Source organism: Myxine glutinosa, chromosome 7, assembly GCF_964187855.1.
Source record: "Myxine glutinosa chromosome 7, kmMyxGlut1.1, whole genome shotgun sequence".
Taxonomy (NCBI): domain Eukaryota; kingdom Metazoa; phylum Chordata; class Myxini; order Myxiniformes; family Myxinidae; genus Myxine; species Myxine glutinosa.
Window position 1 is genome coordinate 86,383,468 of NC_136267.1, and position 18,567 is coordinate 86,402,034.

Consider the following 18,567-nt stretch of genomic DNA (forward strand, 5'->3'; position numbering starts at 1 on the left):
CCAAGGCCTGTGGATATTTTGGGGAACTTTGCACTGGGATCCATCATGATCAATACCTCAAACCAGGAAATAGTTTGTGGGTTGGTTAATCTGCCAGCTGTCCTGGCCTGAGGTCTTCTTCAAGGGACTAAAGTCCACATTTAGAATGACAAATAACCCACTCTTGCAACATCATGCATGACCTACAGACATTACGTTTAACTTTTAATATTTCAATTAACTCATTCCACAAGCTCAAAATTACATCAAGGGAATTTTAAAATAAATGAACGTCTCCTATAAATATGAATCAAACATTTGAAATAAATAAATAAATAAACTAATATAGATCTCCCTTTCAGTACAAAAGGTGATATTCTGCAATGTGTTCATAAAGGTCACCCAAGGAAAGAGTAGTGTTAGGATAAGATACGGGCTAATTGGTCACTAAAGCCAGCAAAAGGTCCTTAATTGCAACATCGTGCATACAGGCTCGTACAAGATAGTACGACACAGTGAGTTAAAAGAGTCACTGACAACTGGACAATAAAACACGATCAAAATATAACAAAACCAAAAGCATGAAAACATCAAAAGTACCAACCTGAGACCCAAATGCAAGAGCGTGATAAACGTGCGAAAAGCAGTCCTGTTCCACAACAGGTGGCAAACAATGCAGCGGTACTGAAAAACAGAATGGTCATTCATTTTCCCAATGTGAAGCCATTAATAGGCACCACAGATTAACCTCAGACACCAGCCTCCTGGGGGCATCGAAAGGTAACTGGAGTATTTGGGGATTGGAAGTAGAGTGAACTTGGCACTGCTCGTCTGGTCGCACCACTCCTTCACCACTCCGGCCAAACCACTAAAAACTGTCTTTGCAAACGTCACAGGCAGGACCTCTGGATTCATAGAGCAACGTCATTATCCATGATCACCTGTGACCATACAAGAATATGCAAGCAACTTCAATACAAGGAGACCATTTAGTCCATCATATCTGCACCCTATTCACCACATTCATTAAATGCTCTCCCTTCTGGGCTGGTGCTCCTGCCTCACACCTAGCTCGGCGGTTGAAACCAAAGCTTTCAGAATCATTTGTATCTCCCGCGATGAAGCTGATTCTGAGGGCCTCTCTCTCTCTCACCACAGGCAGGTTGGTGGTCTTTCTATCTTCTACCGACTCCTCTCCGGCCTTGCTCCCCCTGCTCTGTCTGTTCTTTGCCCCCCAAATATTCCTGCAGGACGCACAAGATCTGCCAGCAACCCTCTTCTGGTGAAACTGCCAAAATTGAGACTCTCTGCTCACCTTCACCCTTTCATTCCTCTTTTCTCCTGCCTCTGGAACAATCTCCCACACTCTCTTCAATCCCTCTCCTCCCTCCAGGTCGTTCACCAGCTGTTCACTACCATCGCTTATCATTCCCCATCCAAAACCTTGATCTTTTCTACCCCCTTTAAAACACCCCAAATCCGCCTCTTTAAATCCCCAACTTCTTTCCTGAAATTCCTAGAAGTGTTAATTTGCTTTATACCATGTGCCCCTCCCTCCTCCCTCAGTCCTCCCCCTTCCACAGATCTACCAACGTTCCTGTTCTCTCCTGTTGTGCTTGTGTGCTTCCCTCTCTCTCCCCCTCTTGTCTCCCCCTCCCTTCATTGCATGTTTTATGTCTGTGCATGTTTTCATGTTCAATGTGTTAGCTCTTACACGAGCCTCGATTCTGTATACAAAAAAAAAAAAAAATCATCAGTTTATCTACTTCATTTCAATAGGGGAGAGGGTGATGGTGCAGGTACGATAGGCTAGCTTTGTTCCTATTTTGTTGAAGCAGTTTATATGGCTAAGGACCATGCACATGGACAAATCGCCACTCTGTCATTAGGTGCTAACAGATTTCTAATTTGGCCAAGGTACTGGCAAACAACGGTCTATTCATTTTCAAAAGGTACCATGGGATGTTTAAAGTGTACTACTACTAGCAAATCCTAGTGGAGGGGACAACTGGCTTAATACCAATCCACAGTACTTGGAATTTCAGGACACCACACCTCCAAAGGAGAGCATACTCATCGATGCAATCCCCTGCCTGTGAAAAACAATTGGATGACAGTTTACAGTCAGGCTGAGAATGCAATCCAGGCTGGACAGGTCAAAGGTTAGTACCACTACTTCTGAGCTAGCACATCAGACATTGAAAGAGCATGTTGTCTTTCAAGCAGGACATCAAGGCAGGTATCTGTCTGTCTACTAGCACTCACTTTCAACTTTAAGAGTCCGTTTTGATTAAAAAGACAGGACCTTTGGATCGGTATTCTGGGACCCTGGCCAGATCCTTTCTGAGGATTAAACATATAAGAGGAAATTGGCAGAACCATGATCTCACATGCCCACACAAACATCCCGAAGGCAAAGTGCCAATGTGACATCCCTCGTCCTCGTCCTCACCTCCACCGCAACAATCTTACTGTAACCACAGAACAGAAACGCGGACCACATAATGGTGGTAGTGTGTAATGGTCATGTGAATTTACAAGAGTTCATTCCAGTATTAGGTTTTTACTCGATGCTTGATCATTGCAAATGAGATGCAAAAGCAAGAGTCTTGTTTCCAGCTGAAGTGTAACGCAGCGGAGGGAAATTAAACCAGAAAGCAAGTTACAAAGAGGAACAGGGCAAGAAAAAGGAACGTATGTAAATTTTAAATAAATTTAACATCTCTTGCATCTCATGAACACACACACAAGTGGAATAACCATAAATAGCACAGATGGATCACAAAAAGAACACGGATTGCACAAAATAAAAAACAGCATTCCTCATAGCAGTGCAATGCAATCGGCAGTTGAGAAACGGTGACGATTAGAGCGTTCTCGCGAAGCAGATATTATACAGGTAGCACGCCACTACCATGCAATTCAAAATCTCCAATCCATGGCAGTGTGGCTTTGAATGTGGAAATGGGTGCTTTGATGTTTGGGCCTGTCTAAATTACTGAAGCCTCGAGCAGAAGCACATTAAAGCCGTACAGTCAACGTACATCGAAAACCAAACATTTGGTGATTACATTAAGCATCAAAAGCTGTTCCATTGTGTTTTCCCCCCGTTTTCTTTTTCTCTTGCAGAATTTAGCTGACAAAAAACATGTCCTGAGCAATTGGAAAAGGTACAATAAATAAAGTAAGATCATAGGGTGTTTAATGCTAAGAGCACGGACATGGTAAAGCATTTGAAAGAAGCGAATGAAAGAGCTTCTTGGCACGTTACGATTTCAGACCCATAACGCTGTAGATTTGGCTGCAAATATGGCTCCGCAACTCATTTCAATTTAACGAGCACATACGCGAAAACCTAGAAACCCAAAATGCACCAAGAATGTGCACGCACTCACACACATCTCATTTTTTCATTTCTGTTCCTCAAAATTCTATCTCTCTCTTTTATTCACAGACACACACACACACACACACAATTAATTGTACAGTATCGGTTGTTTCTAAACTTAAATATAAATAATTTAAAGGATTGTTGTAAATGATGTTAATTTTACAACATCCCATATTCAACTTTATTTAAATTGTAAACCTCAAACATAGTTTCTCCACCTAAAGCAAGAACCTTAACCCGTAAGCAACTGACTAGTTTCCCGACTGCATGGATCATCAGCTGGGCACCGTTCTTCCTCGAGGTTTCGATCCTTTCAGCCCAGGACCTCTCCAAACGGCGGATCCACAACCTCGATCATGGATCCACATCAATAGATGGTACATCAGTAGCTCCACAACCTCAGTTGCGTCCAGGCAGTCAGTCAACCCATCAATGCAACATCACTTATTTCAACTTTACTCGCAATAGGATTTAATGTGTTATCATATATTTATAACTTTCCTTACACACTCGATAATATGATATCATTAAATCATTCACATCTTACCCTTAAATACATCAATGTACCAACCAGCATGACCACACCACCTACCTTTCTGTCAAACTGCACTTCGAATGCTCAAACTGTCATTTATAACGGTTTTTTGCATGCTGCCATATCCTAGCAAACACTGATTCCTAGCAACATTGATTTGTAGTATATTTAATTATTATATTGTACTGTATTTACCGACACACACACACACACACACACACACACACACACACACATACACACACACACACACACACACACACACACACACACACACACACACACACACACACACACACACACACACACACACACACACACGGCCAGGTCATATAAGAAAACAACTTGCCTGGATGTCCCTGAGAACCCATAGGGCAGACCGTCCCTCTTTCTGAAGTCTATTTGCTGTCGAGGTGGTGTCGCACCATCGTCTCACGCCATTCCGCCTTGGTCCTCTCTGCGAGCCTGAATGACGTACAGAGAGGGGAAAAAGGCGTTTATTCACACTCGGTATGCCTACGGACTCGTCGCAGTTCCCTGCGATAATGTATTTTTGGTGCGGTGTCCCGACGCGATGCAGCCATGTGATGCCAAAAAAGGCTCAATGGGAATTTTTTTTTATGGCAAATGCAGTCATGCAGTGTGTACAGTTCAGGTTAAAATGCATATTTAACACTACAGTCTTAATAAGGTTTATGGAGAATAAAACAGTTTTGTGTGGCCCTAAACTGTCACATCTGCAGACCAAGCCTCCACCACTGTAATGATATATTCTCCTACCATACAGGATTCCGAGAGTGTCTTCAGATGGACTTTTCATGGCACATGGAGAACATGCTGTAGCCTGCCATAATCACACTCAAGATGTGGTTACACCTGGGCCCAGTCCAAACCACCTCTACACTAAAGCTTGTAGCTTTTGGGGTTATTTTAAAACCAAATTGAATTCGCAGCCAGGCGACGGAACAAATTGTTTGAACTATTTATACTTTTCATTAATATCAGTTCGACAGAATGTCTACATTGTCGATAATTACCTGAAGGCACGTACTGTGCCTGCATGGAAACAAAATATCAACCTTTAAGGTTACATTAAACCGGCTCTTTCATTATGTTTACACGCACTTGCGCAAGTCAATTATTCCACTGATTAAGTGATGCCATCCACCCCAACAACCCCCCCCCCCCTCCATCATGACCCACAATTATAACCCCCCCATTAATCCTTCCTGAGCCAACAATCTCGCATCTAAGCTGGCTATCCTGGGTTCGAATCTCGGCCCAGCGAGAAACTGTCATCCCTGTGTTTCACCAGCAAAGTGATTCATCAACGTGTGTGACGTCAATCGGATGGACGTTAAATGGGCGTCACGTCTGCTGGTATTTGTTAGCAGGCGTTAAAGATCCCACGGAGTCCTTCGCGAAGAGTAGACGAGCTATCGCCAGCGCCATAAACAAATTACAAATTCCTGCCGCAACTACTGTTGGAAAAGCAATGGCAAACCACCCAGTGTAACCCATGCCAAGGAACTCCTTTGGCAGCACCGACTCTCTGTAACAGAGTATGGTACTGTATATCAGAATCAGAGGCCAACACTGTTATATGCAAGTTCATTTTTCCTTCTTCCTAGTCATTCATTTTTTTCTGTCCTGCATCTGTTGTCTTGTGGTTATTAACTTTTTCATACTTCAGCGAACTTTTTCATACTTATTGAGCCCGCCTGAGAGTGTTCTTGCCATCCAGCCTGGTGTTGGCTTAGCGCTTAGGGTGCCGGCTTGGGATCCTCGGATCCTGGGATCCTGGGTTCGAATCCCGGTCGATCGATGAATTAACACCAGGGGGGTTGACTCAGCCTGTCATCCTTCTGAGGTCGGCAACCACTTGTCATCGATCAATTCACTGGTAATTCCCTGTGTGTCGCAAGAGGCGACTAACAGGGTTGGTGGCAGGAAGGGCATCCGGCCATAAAACATTGCTTCAAAAAGGGGACCATGGTGCCCGAAAAACGTAACCCCTGCTCTGCGGGGGAAAATGGCCTCTAAAGGTGGTTCCTTGTTTGAATAACCAAAGTGGTATAGGCCATGTTCGGAATACAGGATCAAGCGAAATACTGCTCGGGCATGGTCCCCATTCAAGTTCGGTCATCTGTGGAGGGATATACACACCAGCTAAGGTTGAGCAGTTGACGTGGGGCCAGTACAAGAAACAATATCGTAACCTTTCAGCATAGAAAACTTTAATCAGTTCCACCCCGACTTGCATCGTGGAGGACTGGTGACCATCATCAATCCATTGAATGCTGTGAAGTGGACGACAGGTGAAGTTCTGATCACAGCTGAAACAGATGCCAATACACGTGTCAGAATCGAGCAAGAGCTCCGCTGACATCGATAGCATTCCTGCATCTCCATAGAAGCTCTTCATTTGAGTCCAGATTATGGTTTGCGAGATCTGGTTCTGTTCTTCAGTTGGCACAAGTCAAATTCTTCCAAGTGTAAGGTGAGAATAGTTGATGGGTACAACATACTCAAAGGTCCCAAATATGTACGTTATATCAGATTAAAGTCTGGGATTGTTACTGAATGCAATCCATAGTTGATTGCACAAGATAGTTGATTCTGGCAATATGGCATCAATAATTATCTTGCATCAGAATAAATTGTAGGCCAACGGCAGCAGCATAGAATTAAAATGGGATCCTGGACTGTGTCAATGCCTCACCTTACTGCAAATCCAATTTTTTGGTGCAGTGTCCTAGATTTTGGTGCGCCTTGCAGCAGATGCACAGTTCTTTTAGAAGCATAACGAGGCATGAGGACAGCAATATCTATTCTACCTGAAGACAGTAAGTAACCGGCCCCTGCCCGACCCCCTCCACCCCGCCAGACTCAAACACATTCATTAATGAGAGGGCAGATGAAATCTGATCAACCAATGAACAAGCTGCATGCCAAATGTCAGAGCTGTCAGTTCTGGTGATCTCAACTTATTCCAGCAGGCCTCTGCTTGCTGTGGAATCGGTTGTGGAGTTGTTATTGGTCACCTGGAAGCCAAACCTGGATGTGATCTGTTCCTCCATGTTCAAATGCTTGTAATGATTCCAGTGGCTGTCCTGAAATGGAAGTTTAGCCCATGTGCAGTAGATTGACAATTCCTCAACACCATGTATTGAAGATCGTTTTCAAACAAGGAACTCAGTTGATGGAAAAACTCAACAACAAAGGACAGCAGGTTTGGAAAACTATCAGAGGATATGGGAGAGGGGAACGTGATTGAAATGCACAAAGAGCAATAACAAAACAATGAGTAGGAATGGCCCAGAGAAGAACAGAATGGACAAGCGTTACGCCTCGGTCCCCCGTCGGGGAAGTGATGTGAGTTGACAAAGTGGAAGACGCAGAAAACATGCTATGATATGATATTTGACTCACAAGGTTCAGACGTACATGGAGGCGGCCATCTTGGATTTTGACGTGGCGACCCAATTGTCTATAGCGTTCTTCCTTCTGCCTAGATACACCCACACACCAGATTAGAAGTTGGTACTTCGCTTATTTTTCAAGATATTTCCGCTCAAAAGGTTCAGACATACATGGCGGCGGCCATCTTGGGTTTTGACGTGGCGACCCAATTTTAAACAGCGTTCTTGCTTGTGCCTAGATACACCCACGCACCAGATTAGAAGTTGGTACTTCGCTTATTTTTCAAGATATTTCGCTCACAAGGTTCAGACGTATATATGGTGGCGGCCATCTTGGATTTTGACGTGGCGACCCAATTTACAATAGCGTTCTTCCTTATGCCGAGATACACCCACACACCAGATTAGAAGTTGGTACTTCGCTTATTTTTCAAGATATTTCCGCTCAAAAGGTTCAGACATAAATGGCGGCGGCCATCTTGGGTTTTGACGTGGCGACCCAATTTTAAACAGCGTTCTTGCTTGTGCCGAGATACACCCACGCACCAGATTAGAAGTTGGTACTTCGCTTATTTTTCAAGATATTTCGCTCACAAGGTTCAGACGTATATATGGTGGCGGCCATCTTGGATTTTGACGTGGCGACCCAATTTACAATAGCGTTCTTCCTTATGCCGAGATACATCCACACACCAAATTAGAAGTTGGTACTTCGCTTATTTTTCAAGATATTCATCTCACAAGGTTCAGACATACATGGCGGCGGCCATCTTGGATTTCGACGTGGCGACCCAATTTTCAATAGCGTTCTTCCTTATGCCGAGATACACCCACACACCAGATTAGAAGTTGGTACTTCGCTTATTTTTCAAGATATTCCGCTCACAAGGTTCAGACATACGTGGCATCAGACATACATGGCGGCGGCCATCTTGGATTTTGACGTGGGTTGCACCCACACACCAAATTCGAATGCGGTCCTTCGCTTACGCACGCACGCACGCCCGCACGCACGCCCACACGCACGGACGGACACACGGACTGAGGGGAAAACCATAGTCCCCCTTTCGCTCCGCTGTGCGACGGCGGACAAAAAGAATCAGCATGTGTAGACTAGAACATGGATGTGCAGGAGTGAGCACGAGGTAACTAGAAAAACTCTCAGTAGAGCACAAACCTCCGTCAGGCTGAATAGTTTTTTGTTTTGTATCCCATTGATGAGCTGGATCTGCAGAGACCTTAACCAAAATCTAATCGGCTTGTTATTGTCACCTACCTAAACCATCCACCAAGTTGTCATAAGCCATCCACAAGTTTTTGAAATATCACGCTATAACATTGTTTTAGGCCCCATCTCATAATGGTGAAGAATCACTCTTTAAAAATTTGAATTCTAGTATCTGGATCCAGATCTTCACCAAAATCGAATCAATTCGTCCATGTGACACATCCAACCTGTCCACCAAGTTTCGTCCAAATCCGTCCATAACTTTTTGAGATATCCTGCTCACAGACAGACAGGCAGACAGATAGGGGGGAAACCATAACCTCCATTTGGTGGTGGAGGTAGTAAGTGGTAGCGCATTTGAAAGAGTGAATTGAGGAGAATGAGAATAAGAACAGGGGGATAACGGGAACAGAATAATCAGGAGAATAAGGGAAGAAATTAATGCAGATGGGCAATCAGCTTGGAATTTGGGAAGGTGAGCAGGTGAGGGTTTATTGAGGAATGTGTATCATTTGGTGTGGAGGGGGGGGTGGGGGGGGGGGAGGAGTCATTAGTGGAGGGACAAGCAAGGCTAACTGGAAGCTACCACCAATATAAGTGCGACAGTTCATAGAAATCTTTATCCTGGCTTGATTCCAATTGTGCAGAAGACCTTATTATTGACTGCCTCAAGAGGAGCAAGGTGGAAAGAGGAGCAGGAGGCCGTGAGTTGAGTCCTTATATCGTTCAACTCCATTGCATTACCTACCTCATGCAAGTAAATGCATTTCATTTTGAGTATTACATCAGCATGTATTACTTCCAAATCTGCAGTTACACACTCAATAGAAGAGAAGAAGAAGAACCACCTTTAGAGGCCATTTTTCCCCACAGAGCAGGGGTTGGCCTTTTTCGGGCACCTTGGTCCCCTTTTTTGAAGCAATGTTTTATGGCCGGATGCCCTTCCTGCCACCAACCCTGTTAGTCGCCCCTTACGACACACAGGGAATTACCAGTGAACTGGTCCTCAATTTGCCGACCTCAGAAGGATGACAGGCTGAGTCAACCCCCCTGGTGTTCATTCAGCGATCGACCGGGATTCGAACCCAGGATCCTCGGATCCCAAGCCGGCACCCTAACCGCTAAGCCAACACCATAATTCCACCAAAAAGGTTATTATTTAGCCCGAGGACAAGATCACCGTTTGATATGCGTGCTCTGTAGCCTGGTCGCTCAGTGCTATGGTAAAATCAACCAATCAGAAGTAGAAGGATCAATTTACAGCACTATTGTATTTTCGTCATGTAGTTCCAGCCTTACTCAGATTGTTGGAGAAAGGAATGTAAAAATGCGGTGTCCGATACATTTTTGTCTAAAAATAATGAAACTTTAATTGAATTCAATGACGAGAGCTGGGAAAGAATGCAAGAGTTCGCCACAAAATGGGCTGAGCTTGATGGCGAAGCTACTCGCGTGATTTTCCAGTGTGAAGATACGGAGGCTACGTACACAAGAAAAAAAAGCTTTTCGTTTGGCCAGTGGTCGAGTTTGAGTTGAGTTAGTTTTACTAAGATAGCCTTTTAGGTGATGGTTAATCTCGTTTTTCCACACGCTGTCTTGAGGGCATTTGGATCTCATTGGGCGTACGTATTTTATGAACAGTGAACAAGAAGCAAGGACTTTGTCATCATGATAGTCGTGTCATTAACGGTTAACCCACAAGATCTGCCAGCAACCCTCTTCTGGTGACTGCCAAAATCAAGACTCTCTGCTCACCTTCACTCCTTTTCTCCCACCTCTGGAACAAACTCCCACACTCTCTTCAATCCCTCTCCTCCCTCAAGGTCTTTAAAACAGCTGTTCACCACCATCTCTTATCTTCCCCCATCCAAAACCTTGATCTTTTCTACCCCCGCTAATTTCACCCCAATTCCACTTTTTTGAAATACCAACTTCTGTCCTGGAAGTCCTTGGTGTCCTTGTATTTTATACTTCTCCCTCCCCCCCCCCCCCCTTCCCACGCCTCCTCCCCCCAAGCCCTCTCCCTTCCACACATCTCCCTGCTCTCAAATGTTGTGTTTGTGTGCTTCCCCTTCTCTCCCCATCTTGTCTTCCGCTCCCTCTTTTTATATATTTTGTTTGTCTGCTCGATTTGTTTGTGAAGTAAATGTTAGCTCTTTCACGAGCCTCGATTCAGTATACAAAAAAAAAAAAAAAAAAAAACTCCCTTCATTGTATGTTTTATGTGTCTGTGCATGTTTTCATGTTCAATGTGTTAGCTCTTACACGAGCCTCGATTCTGCATACTTTTTTTTTTTTTTTAATACCCATGCTGGTTATCATCATCCTAATAAATGATATAGGACATGTGACGCAGTGGTCATCAGATCAGTCAACCGAGCAGTTGTTGGATTGAGATTAAATTTGCTCTTGTTGTCATTCTCATTCTGATCCTGTTCAATATACACACTACTATTATCAAATGAAAGACCAACAAGCATTCTGAGTATTGCGCTGCAATACATGTCCCCTACCGGCAGTCTGTCATCCGGAAAACTGTTGGGGAAATTACCAAAGTTCAAAGTGCCATAACTTTGTCAAAAATGATCGAAACGTCGTGAAGTTCGAACTTGATCTGTAACTTATCATGGGGAAACCATGTACCAAGTTTGAAATCATTAGCATTAAGAGTTTAGAAAAAAAAGTCCGGAAAACTGTTCTTTGCGTGACGGACTGACGGACAGACGGAGGGACGGCGTGCAAACCTATAGTCCCCTCCGGTGTACACCGGTAGGGGACTAATAACTGCATTGTAGCATCCAGGAGGAAGCTAGACATAATGACACCACACACACACACACACACACACACACACACACACACACACACACACACACACACACACACACACACACACACACACACACACACAAAGTTTTTTAATTTATGACACAGTATCAGCTATTTGTAAAATATTATAGCCGGCGAAGCCGGTGTTGTCAATGAACGTGTACGTATTATGTTGAAAAACCAGATTATGCTCGTCACCAAACACCGGAACCAATGAGATTCGAGCATTTGAAAAAATATTTCAAAAACCAAATCACTCAATGGAGGCCGCCATCTTCCGGATGCGGAAGTATGCATCAAAAAATTGCGAAAAAGTTCAATCGGAGTTTGTTTCACCCGTCTTTGTTTGATTCACAATCTTATGCACCTCCAATTTGTAATTAAAATACTTTAAGACCAACCTCGTTATCTTCAACGAAAATCGTCAACAAACAACGGAACCAATGAGATTCCAGCATTTGAAAAAATACTTCAAAAAAGCTTATTACGCGTTTCGGAGGGTGAAAACGGCGTCAAATATTCTAAAATTGACAAATAATTATTTTTTAGAAATCTCGCGGCCGTAGGGGATACTTTTTCACGGCCGGAAATATCCGAAGTTGAGACGGAATTCACCGAATTTATCAAGAAGTAAATTTTATCAATTTTAATCTCATCCAGAATGCAAATGATGTCATTTTAGGTCTGAGTTTGCGAAATTTTGTGAGCTGACCAATCAGCGATCAGCTTAGGTCAGCCAATCAGCGCCATCGACACGGTTTGATTAACGACAGTCACACATTGCCGTTGAAACGGCGCTATCGTCTGACCTGTCGGCACTGATCTTACTGCAAGCTAACTTCTTCTGGTGGAGGAAGCCGCAGTGCCCGGAGAGAACCAGTTCTGACAGCGACTGAAGTTAGAAGACTACACACATACTGTGAAAACGTATATTAAGCCCAGTTAAAATTTCTTAAAATAGGCCCTAAGCTAGCACATCGTATAGTTACTTCCTTAAGCTTCTTGTGACATTTATTGTATGTAGGTATTGGGGAGGACTGTCTGCTCTTCTCTTTTAGTTTTACCAAGTCTTACCAGGTACGGTACCTACTACATCTACCTACTAGCAACTACCTAACCTACTGATGCCATAGTGATGGGTAAAATAGTGGCAAGAGGCTTTGGCTTCGCCGGCTCATTGCGGCTTTGCAGTCGGGTACTAGTATTATGTGAAGGATCATGAAAAAGCAGAGACACGACCAGCCAATGCTTATCCCTCCTCGATCATCCAGGTATGCAGTCCTGATACGGATGTCGCCATCATATTACTGTGTAACCTGCACAAGATCTCTAGAAGAGTTAATTTCCACAACGGGTGTGCAAAAACGGTTAGGACAGGAGATTTGAGTTCGGTCTTCCATTGCCTCGGCAAAAATTATGGATGTCCTCATTGGCGTGCACGTGATCACGGGATGTGACTGACCAGCTGTTTCAGAGGCAAAATAAAGAAGCTCCTCGATATGGTCCAGGCATCATAATGTCAGCGCAATACATTTAGTGAACTTGACCAATCTTTCTGAACATCTGCGTCCATTGCTCGAGCAGTTTGTTTGTGAACCTTAAGGACAGAAATGTTTATCTGTGGATAAAGCTCGGTATGATATTTTTGTGTAGGAGGAAATGAGGATCACTCTGTGCCTCAGAAATGAGGATCACTTGTTGTGGCATTGCCTCAGATCAAATTATCAAAGTGCAATCCACAAGCATGTGCTTCAACAGTATATACATGCCTCAAGTCCAGTAAACCATTGTTGGAGTGTTGAAGGAGACGATCTGAGCATCGTGTGGATGACTAAGAATCCCTCACCTGAGGAACTGCTCACTTTTGTCCAATGCAAAAGTTCTCGCAGTCATTACGACTTGAAGCGCCGTTCTTGCAGAGCGAACAGTGCCGCATGTACTGATCTGTGTGGTTGTTCCGATTGTTCCAATATCGATTCCTAATCGCGCATTCACATTGAAGATGGAGCCAGCGATTCTGAGTGAATTCGGTTTTATAAACCGACACTGCTTTGTGGAAACCCAGCCTGAAGAGAAGGATCATAGGAAAGGACAACATCAAGCGCAATCTGTTGTTTCTGCTAATAAAAAATAAAAAAAAGGAAATTGAACAACCACCTGAGCAGGGGACCCTGAATACCAAAGGAAGACAACTTAGAAACAAGAAAGAGCAATCAGAGATTGCAGACTCTCGCCAGGATGTGTTTGTGTGGTGTATTTTGTGGGGTGTTTTTGTACATTATTTCATTATTTTGTACAACCCCACTTTCATCAAACACACGTGACACATGGCGTCCTCTTTATATAATAAAAAAATAACCACCTTTAGAGGCCATTTTTCCCCGCAAAGCGGGGGTTGGCCTTTTTCGGGAACCGTGGTTGTTGTTGTTTTTTGGTCCCCTTTTTGAAGCAATGTTTTACGGCCGGATGCCCTTCCTGCCGCCAACCCTTTTTGTCGCCTTTTACGACAAGCAGGGAATTACCAGTGAACTCGTACTCAATTAGCCAACCTCGGAAGGATGACAGGCTGAGTCAACCCCCCTGGCGTTAATTCAGCGATTGACCGGGATTCGAACCCAGGATCCTAGGATCCTAAGCCGGCACCCTAGCCGCTAGCCCAACACCAGGGCTTAAACCGAATTTTGTATTTTAAATAAAATAAATGTATTTAAAATAAATAAAATATTTTAAATTTTAAATATTTAATAAATAAAAATAAAACCGAATTCAGTATTGTATTTTAAATATATTTTCTAAATGACGCTGTCCTTGGGATATTTTCAGTCCCCGGGGTCTTTTGCATCCTCGGAGTCTTTTGGGTCATCAGGGTCCTCGGAGTCTTTTGGGTAATTGGGGTGTTATGAGTCCTCGGGGTTTTTTGGGTGTTCGGAGTCTTCAGGGTATTTTGGGTATTTTTAGGTCCCCAGGGTCTTTTGGGTCTTCTGAGTCCTCGGGGTACTCTGATTCACCATGGTATTTACGGGTCTTCGGGGTATTTTGGGGTCTGAAGGATTTTGGGGGGGAGGGGGGGTATTGAAGATTCTTCAAAGGTCCAACAGGTCTCAGCAGTCCAAAGTGTCAAAAGGTACATTCCAATAGTACATAATTAATAGACTACTTTTTTCTCCACCAATTTATCCCCAGATGACGCTCAATAAATTTCATCCTGATTGGATGAAGTTTTGTATTTGTCGAGTTATGACGTCATAATGGAGGCACCTATGACATCATCATTAACATATTGTTACGGTTTTTAGAACCTTCACTTTGTAAATTTTAGTAAATGTTCCCTTATAAATGATCCCCTGTAAATATCCCCATTATTTGGCTTTATTAAAGATCGCACCCTAGTTAGTCCATGTACAACATGTAGAGCACCATAGGACCTCTCTGTAGTTATCTCATTATTATGTGTTTTAGTTAAGGATCTGTTCCCAATAGTTGAATCTGCGTTGCATTAATCAAATAAGATAGGCCCCTTCAATTTCCCCAATCATCTCTCCCGCTCTTCAAAGTGCAGAGAGAGCGGTAGGGCAGCGTTCGCTGCCCCTTGTCTTGATTTGATTGCTTGCCCCAAGCCGCCATTGAACATGCGGTCTCAGGCCGAGGAAAAAGGGGGCGGGACGCAAGAACAAGGTGTGGCACGTCAACTCACCATCAGAGGTGGAGCCAGCGAGCCCTTACCAGCCAAACAGGGCTGATGAAATACCATCACGGGCGTGGCTCTATGAAGCGCGCATTGATATTAAAGGGCGTAATATAAGCGCCAGCGCGAGCCTTTTTTACAGAGTCGACTTGGGTTGGAGACGGCGCTTGGTGGGGTCTGGCTGAGAGACGAAGCTGCGCGGAGCTCTTTGACGAACTGCTTCGGAAAGCCCCTACCGCGTGAAAATATACGTGCAGCTGCCGCCGGGTTTCACCTCGAGCCCGGAGCGTGGACTGGAGCCAACCTCGACACTGTGCATTTGCCCGGACCTTCCTGCCCTGCCATCGGCTTGGACCTTCTCCTCCTTCCAGCCATTCCTTCCTGCCATTCCCTATTCGTGTGAGTCTGTTTGTTTTGTCTGGGGTATAATATAAGACTGTTTTAAGGCTTGCCCTGTGTCCTTTTGCTCTTCTTCTTCTGTATATTCTTTGCCTTTCGTTTCCTCTTCATTTCGTGTAAATAATTAATAAATACCTGTTATTCCTTTACTTTGGTTTCTTCTTCCCCCGATGGCTTTTGTCCTGTCTCCAATTGAGCACCTGTGGCGCGATTTTGGCCAACCGCTATAATCAGGTTAGTCTATCTGCTAACGGCTCGGATCGTGGATTGCTAAACCACTCGGCAATTACCATCACATCTGCGGTTCGAGCAGGGACTCATTTCCCTGCTTTGCGGAGAGATTGGTGAAGGTATTTGGGAAATCCTTGACCAATCACCCTGGCCAATCTCATCCCGCAAAGGAGCGAGATAGTTCCAGGACTCGGACAGCCAGCTTAAAAGACGAGGGGCTTAAACCCCCCTCGGTAAGGGGAGTGCCGAAACCGAGATCCGTAACAATATGTTATTCCCTATTGCTACGAATTCATGTGAATTACTATTCAGGTCTTTGCTTATCAATGTGTAGTCGATTAAAGGTTGTTGTGATTAAAGGGTCAGGAGCCCTTCTGGGAAAAAGGAGACCGGAAACGGAAGGAAAAAGACACGAGGTCCTGGATAAGCGACGATCTTCTTCTTCTTCCTCGCCGAGCTCCGAGGCGAGGGTATCGATATCGAGCAGCGTCTGACGCTGCGTTGGGAAACCCATCTGGCGAAAGGAATTACCCCTTGACACATCAAGTTGCCGTGGGTTCGTGCACGGAACCCAGCGTCCTACACAGTTCGCCTCACCGTCTACAAGGACGCGTACGGGTCGCACCTTGGGCCTCGCGCGCTGGACAAGCCACGCGTTGCTTTGCCCGCGTTGCTTGGCAAGGAGGTGCGCGCTGCAACCGTTGTTCCCGGTACGTGACGTGCACGTTTGGGAGCACGTCAGCCAGGGGTTTGTTCAACCGCCCGTGTGCGGAGAAGCCGACCATCATCTTGGTCAGGAGGGGCCCAGAGACATTGTGAGGGACAGAGACCAAAGGGGTCGTGAGTACCCAAGGGGTCGGGAGTGGGGAAAGGGGACACACATATATAAGATGGCCATCTTAATCATATTGGTGATTGATTGTTGATTGTGGATTGTTGATGGTTGTTGATTGTTGATTCCTTGGGGGAATATATTATTGATTACTCTGGATCCTTGGTGTGGGGTTTCTTATTGACTGGAATTCATATTGATTGCGTTACGAAAGCGTATAAATCATATATCTTTCTGGCGGGGTGCCTCCCACGGTCCGGGGGTCACCGAGACCAGGTAGTTACCGGGAGGACCACGTAACAGAATTGGGGGCTCGTCCAAATTATAATTTGCGGATTCGCAATTGGGTCTACGTCCGGGATCTGTAAAATTTTCTACATTTTAGTCCGGGAAAGAATTCCCAAGAGTGGGAACTTTTCCAACGTTCCTAAAATTGTTTTGCTCTGTCGACAAAACAACAACAATAACAAAAAAATAAAATAATAACAATACCAATAATAGTAATACTGTTGCTTTTCTTTGTTGTAAATTTCTGGGGTGAAGGTTAACAGGTGTTACCAGTAGTCACCATGGCGTTTGTGGCACAGAACTTTGCGGTAACACCTAGTGAGGCACAGTTCCGAGCGTTACTAAAAGCGGACCTCTTGAAATTGGCCAAACATTTTAACTTGGAGGTCCGAACTAATTTGAGGAAGGCAGAGTTGCAGACCACGGTGATACAGTCTATGGTGGGATTAGGAACATGGGACGAGTTAGCCTGGCAGTGGCTACCCGAAGAACCAGAAGACGTTGAGCTCCGGAAACTGGAGTTGCAATTACGGAGCCAGGAACGGATCAAAGAAGAGGAAAGGAAAGCAGAAGAGAGGAGAGAAGAGAAACAAGCAGAGGAAAGGAGAGTGGAACGAGAACTCCAGGAAAGGGTAAAAGAAGAAGAAAGGAAAGCAGAAGAGAGGAGAGAAGAGAAACAAGCAGAGGAAAGGAGAGTGGAACGAGAACTCCAGGAAAGGTTAGCAGAAGAAGAAAGGAAAGCAGAAAAGGAAAGAGCAGAAGAAGAAAGGAAAGCAGAAGAGAGGAGAGAAGAGAAACAAGCAGAGGAAAGGAGAGTGGAACGAGAACTCCAGGAAAGGTTAGAAGGGAGAAAAGCAGAGGAGAGGAGAGCTGCCAGGGAACTCGAAGCAGAGGAGAGAAAAGCCGAAAGGGAGTTGAAGGAACGTGATCTGGCGCTTCAGCAAGAGATTAAATTCAAGGAGCTGGATTTAATGAGAGAACGGGGAGAGGTACCACCCTTGCTGACGGGGTCGACACCTAGCCAGAACACCTGGGAGGTGGGCAGACATGTGAGGCTGGTTCCACCCTTCAGTGAAAAGGAAGTCACTCAATTTTTTCCACACTTTGAGAAAGTGGCTCGACAGTTAAACTGGCCGGAGGAGGCCTGGACCATACTAGTGCAAAGTGTGCTCGTGGGTAAAGCTCAAGAGATTTATTCGGCACTACCAATGGACCAATGTGCAGATTATGAGGTATTGAAGAAGCACATCCTCAAAGCCTATGAGTTGGTTCCGGAAGCTTACCGGCAAAAATTCAGGAATGCCAGGAAGAGGGAGAGTGAGACCCATGTGGAGTTTGCTAGAGTGAAAGAAAATATGTTTGATCGGTGGTGTGAGTCAAAAGGAGTCGGGAACGACTTCGAAGCATTGCGTGACCTGATGCTGGTGGAGGAATTTCAACAGTGTGTCCACGAGGACATCAAAGTGTACCTGCAGGAAAAGAAAGTACCAAAGTTGTGGGACGCAGCCACCATGGCAGATGATTATGCCTTAACACACCGGATAGGGGTCCACGAACATAACTCCTCGCCTAGATCTCCGCAGGGGAGGTGTGAAACAGCAGGTGCGGAGAACGACAATACATGGCGGCGGCCTCGAGATGATTATAGGGACAACGCTGATACCCGAACTGTTCAAAATCAGGGGGCTACGGGCCCAAGACAAACTTATTTTTCGGGGGGCCCGAGGCAGACCATGAGTTTTTCCTCT

At 44.8% G+C, this 18,567-nt stretch overlaps 1 protein-coding gene across 7 annotated transcripts in view; it reads right to left on the reverse strand.

Annotated features, from left to right (window-relative positions):
* LOC137413004 (histone deacetylase 4) overlaps window positions 1-18,567 on the reverse strand; it is a 233,663-nt gene that overhangs the window by 165,743 nt on the left and 49,353 nt on the right. For 6 of the 7 annotated variants that reach the window (XM_068098374.2, XM_068098367.2, XM_068098373.2 and 3 more), the window contains exon 2: window positions 4,255-4,370. In XM_068098374.2, the coding sequence (XP_067954475.2) occupies window positions 4,255-4,276 (22 nt within the window). In that variant the 5' untranslated portion in view covers window positions 4,277-4,370. Of the gene's footprint in view, window positions 1-583; window positions 664-4,254; window positions 4,371-18,567 lie in introns of those variants that run through there. The other variant, XM_068098371.2, reaches the window with a different exon arrangement.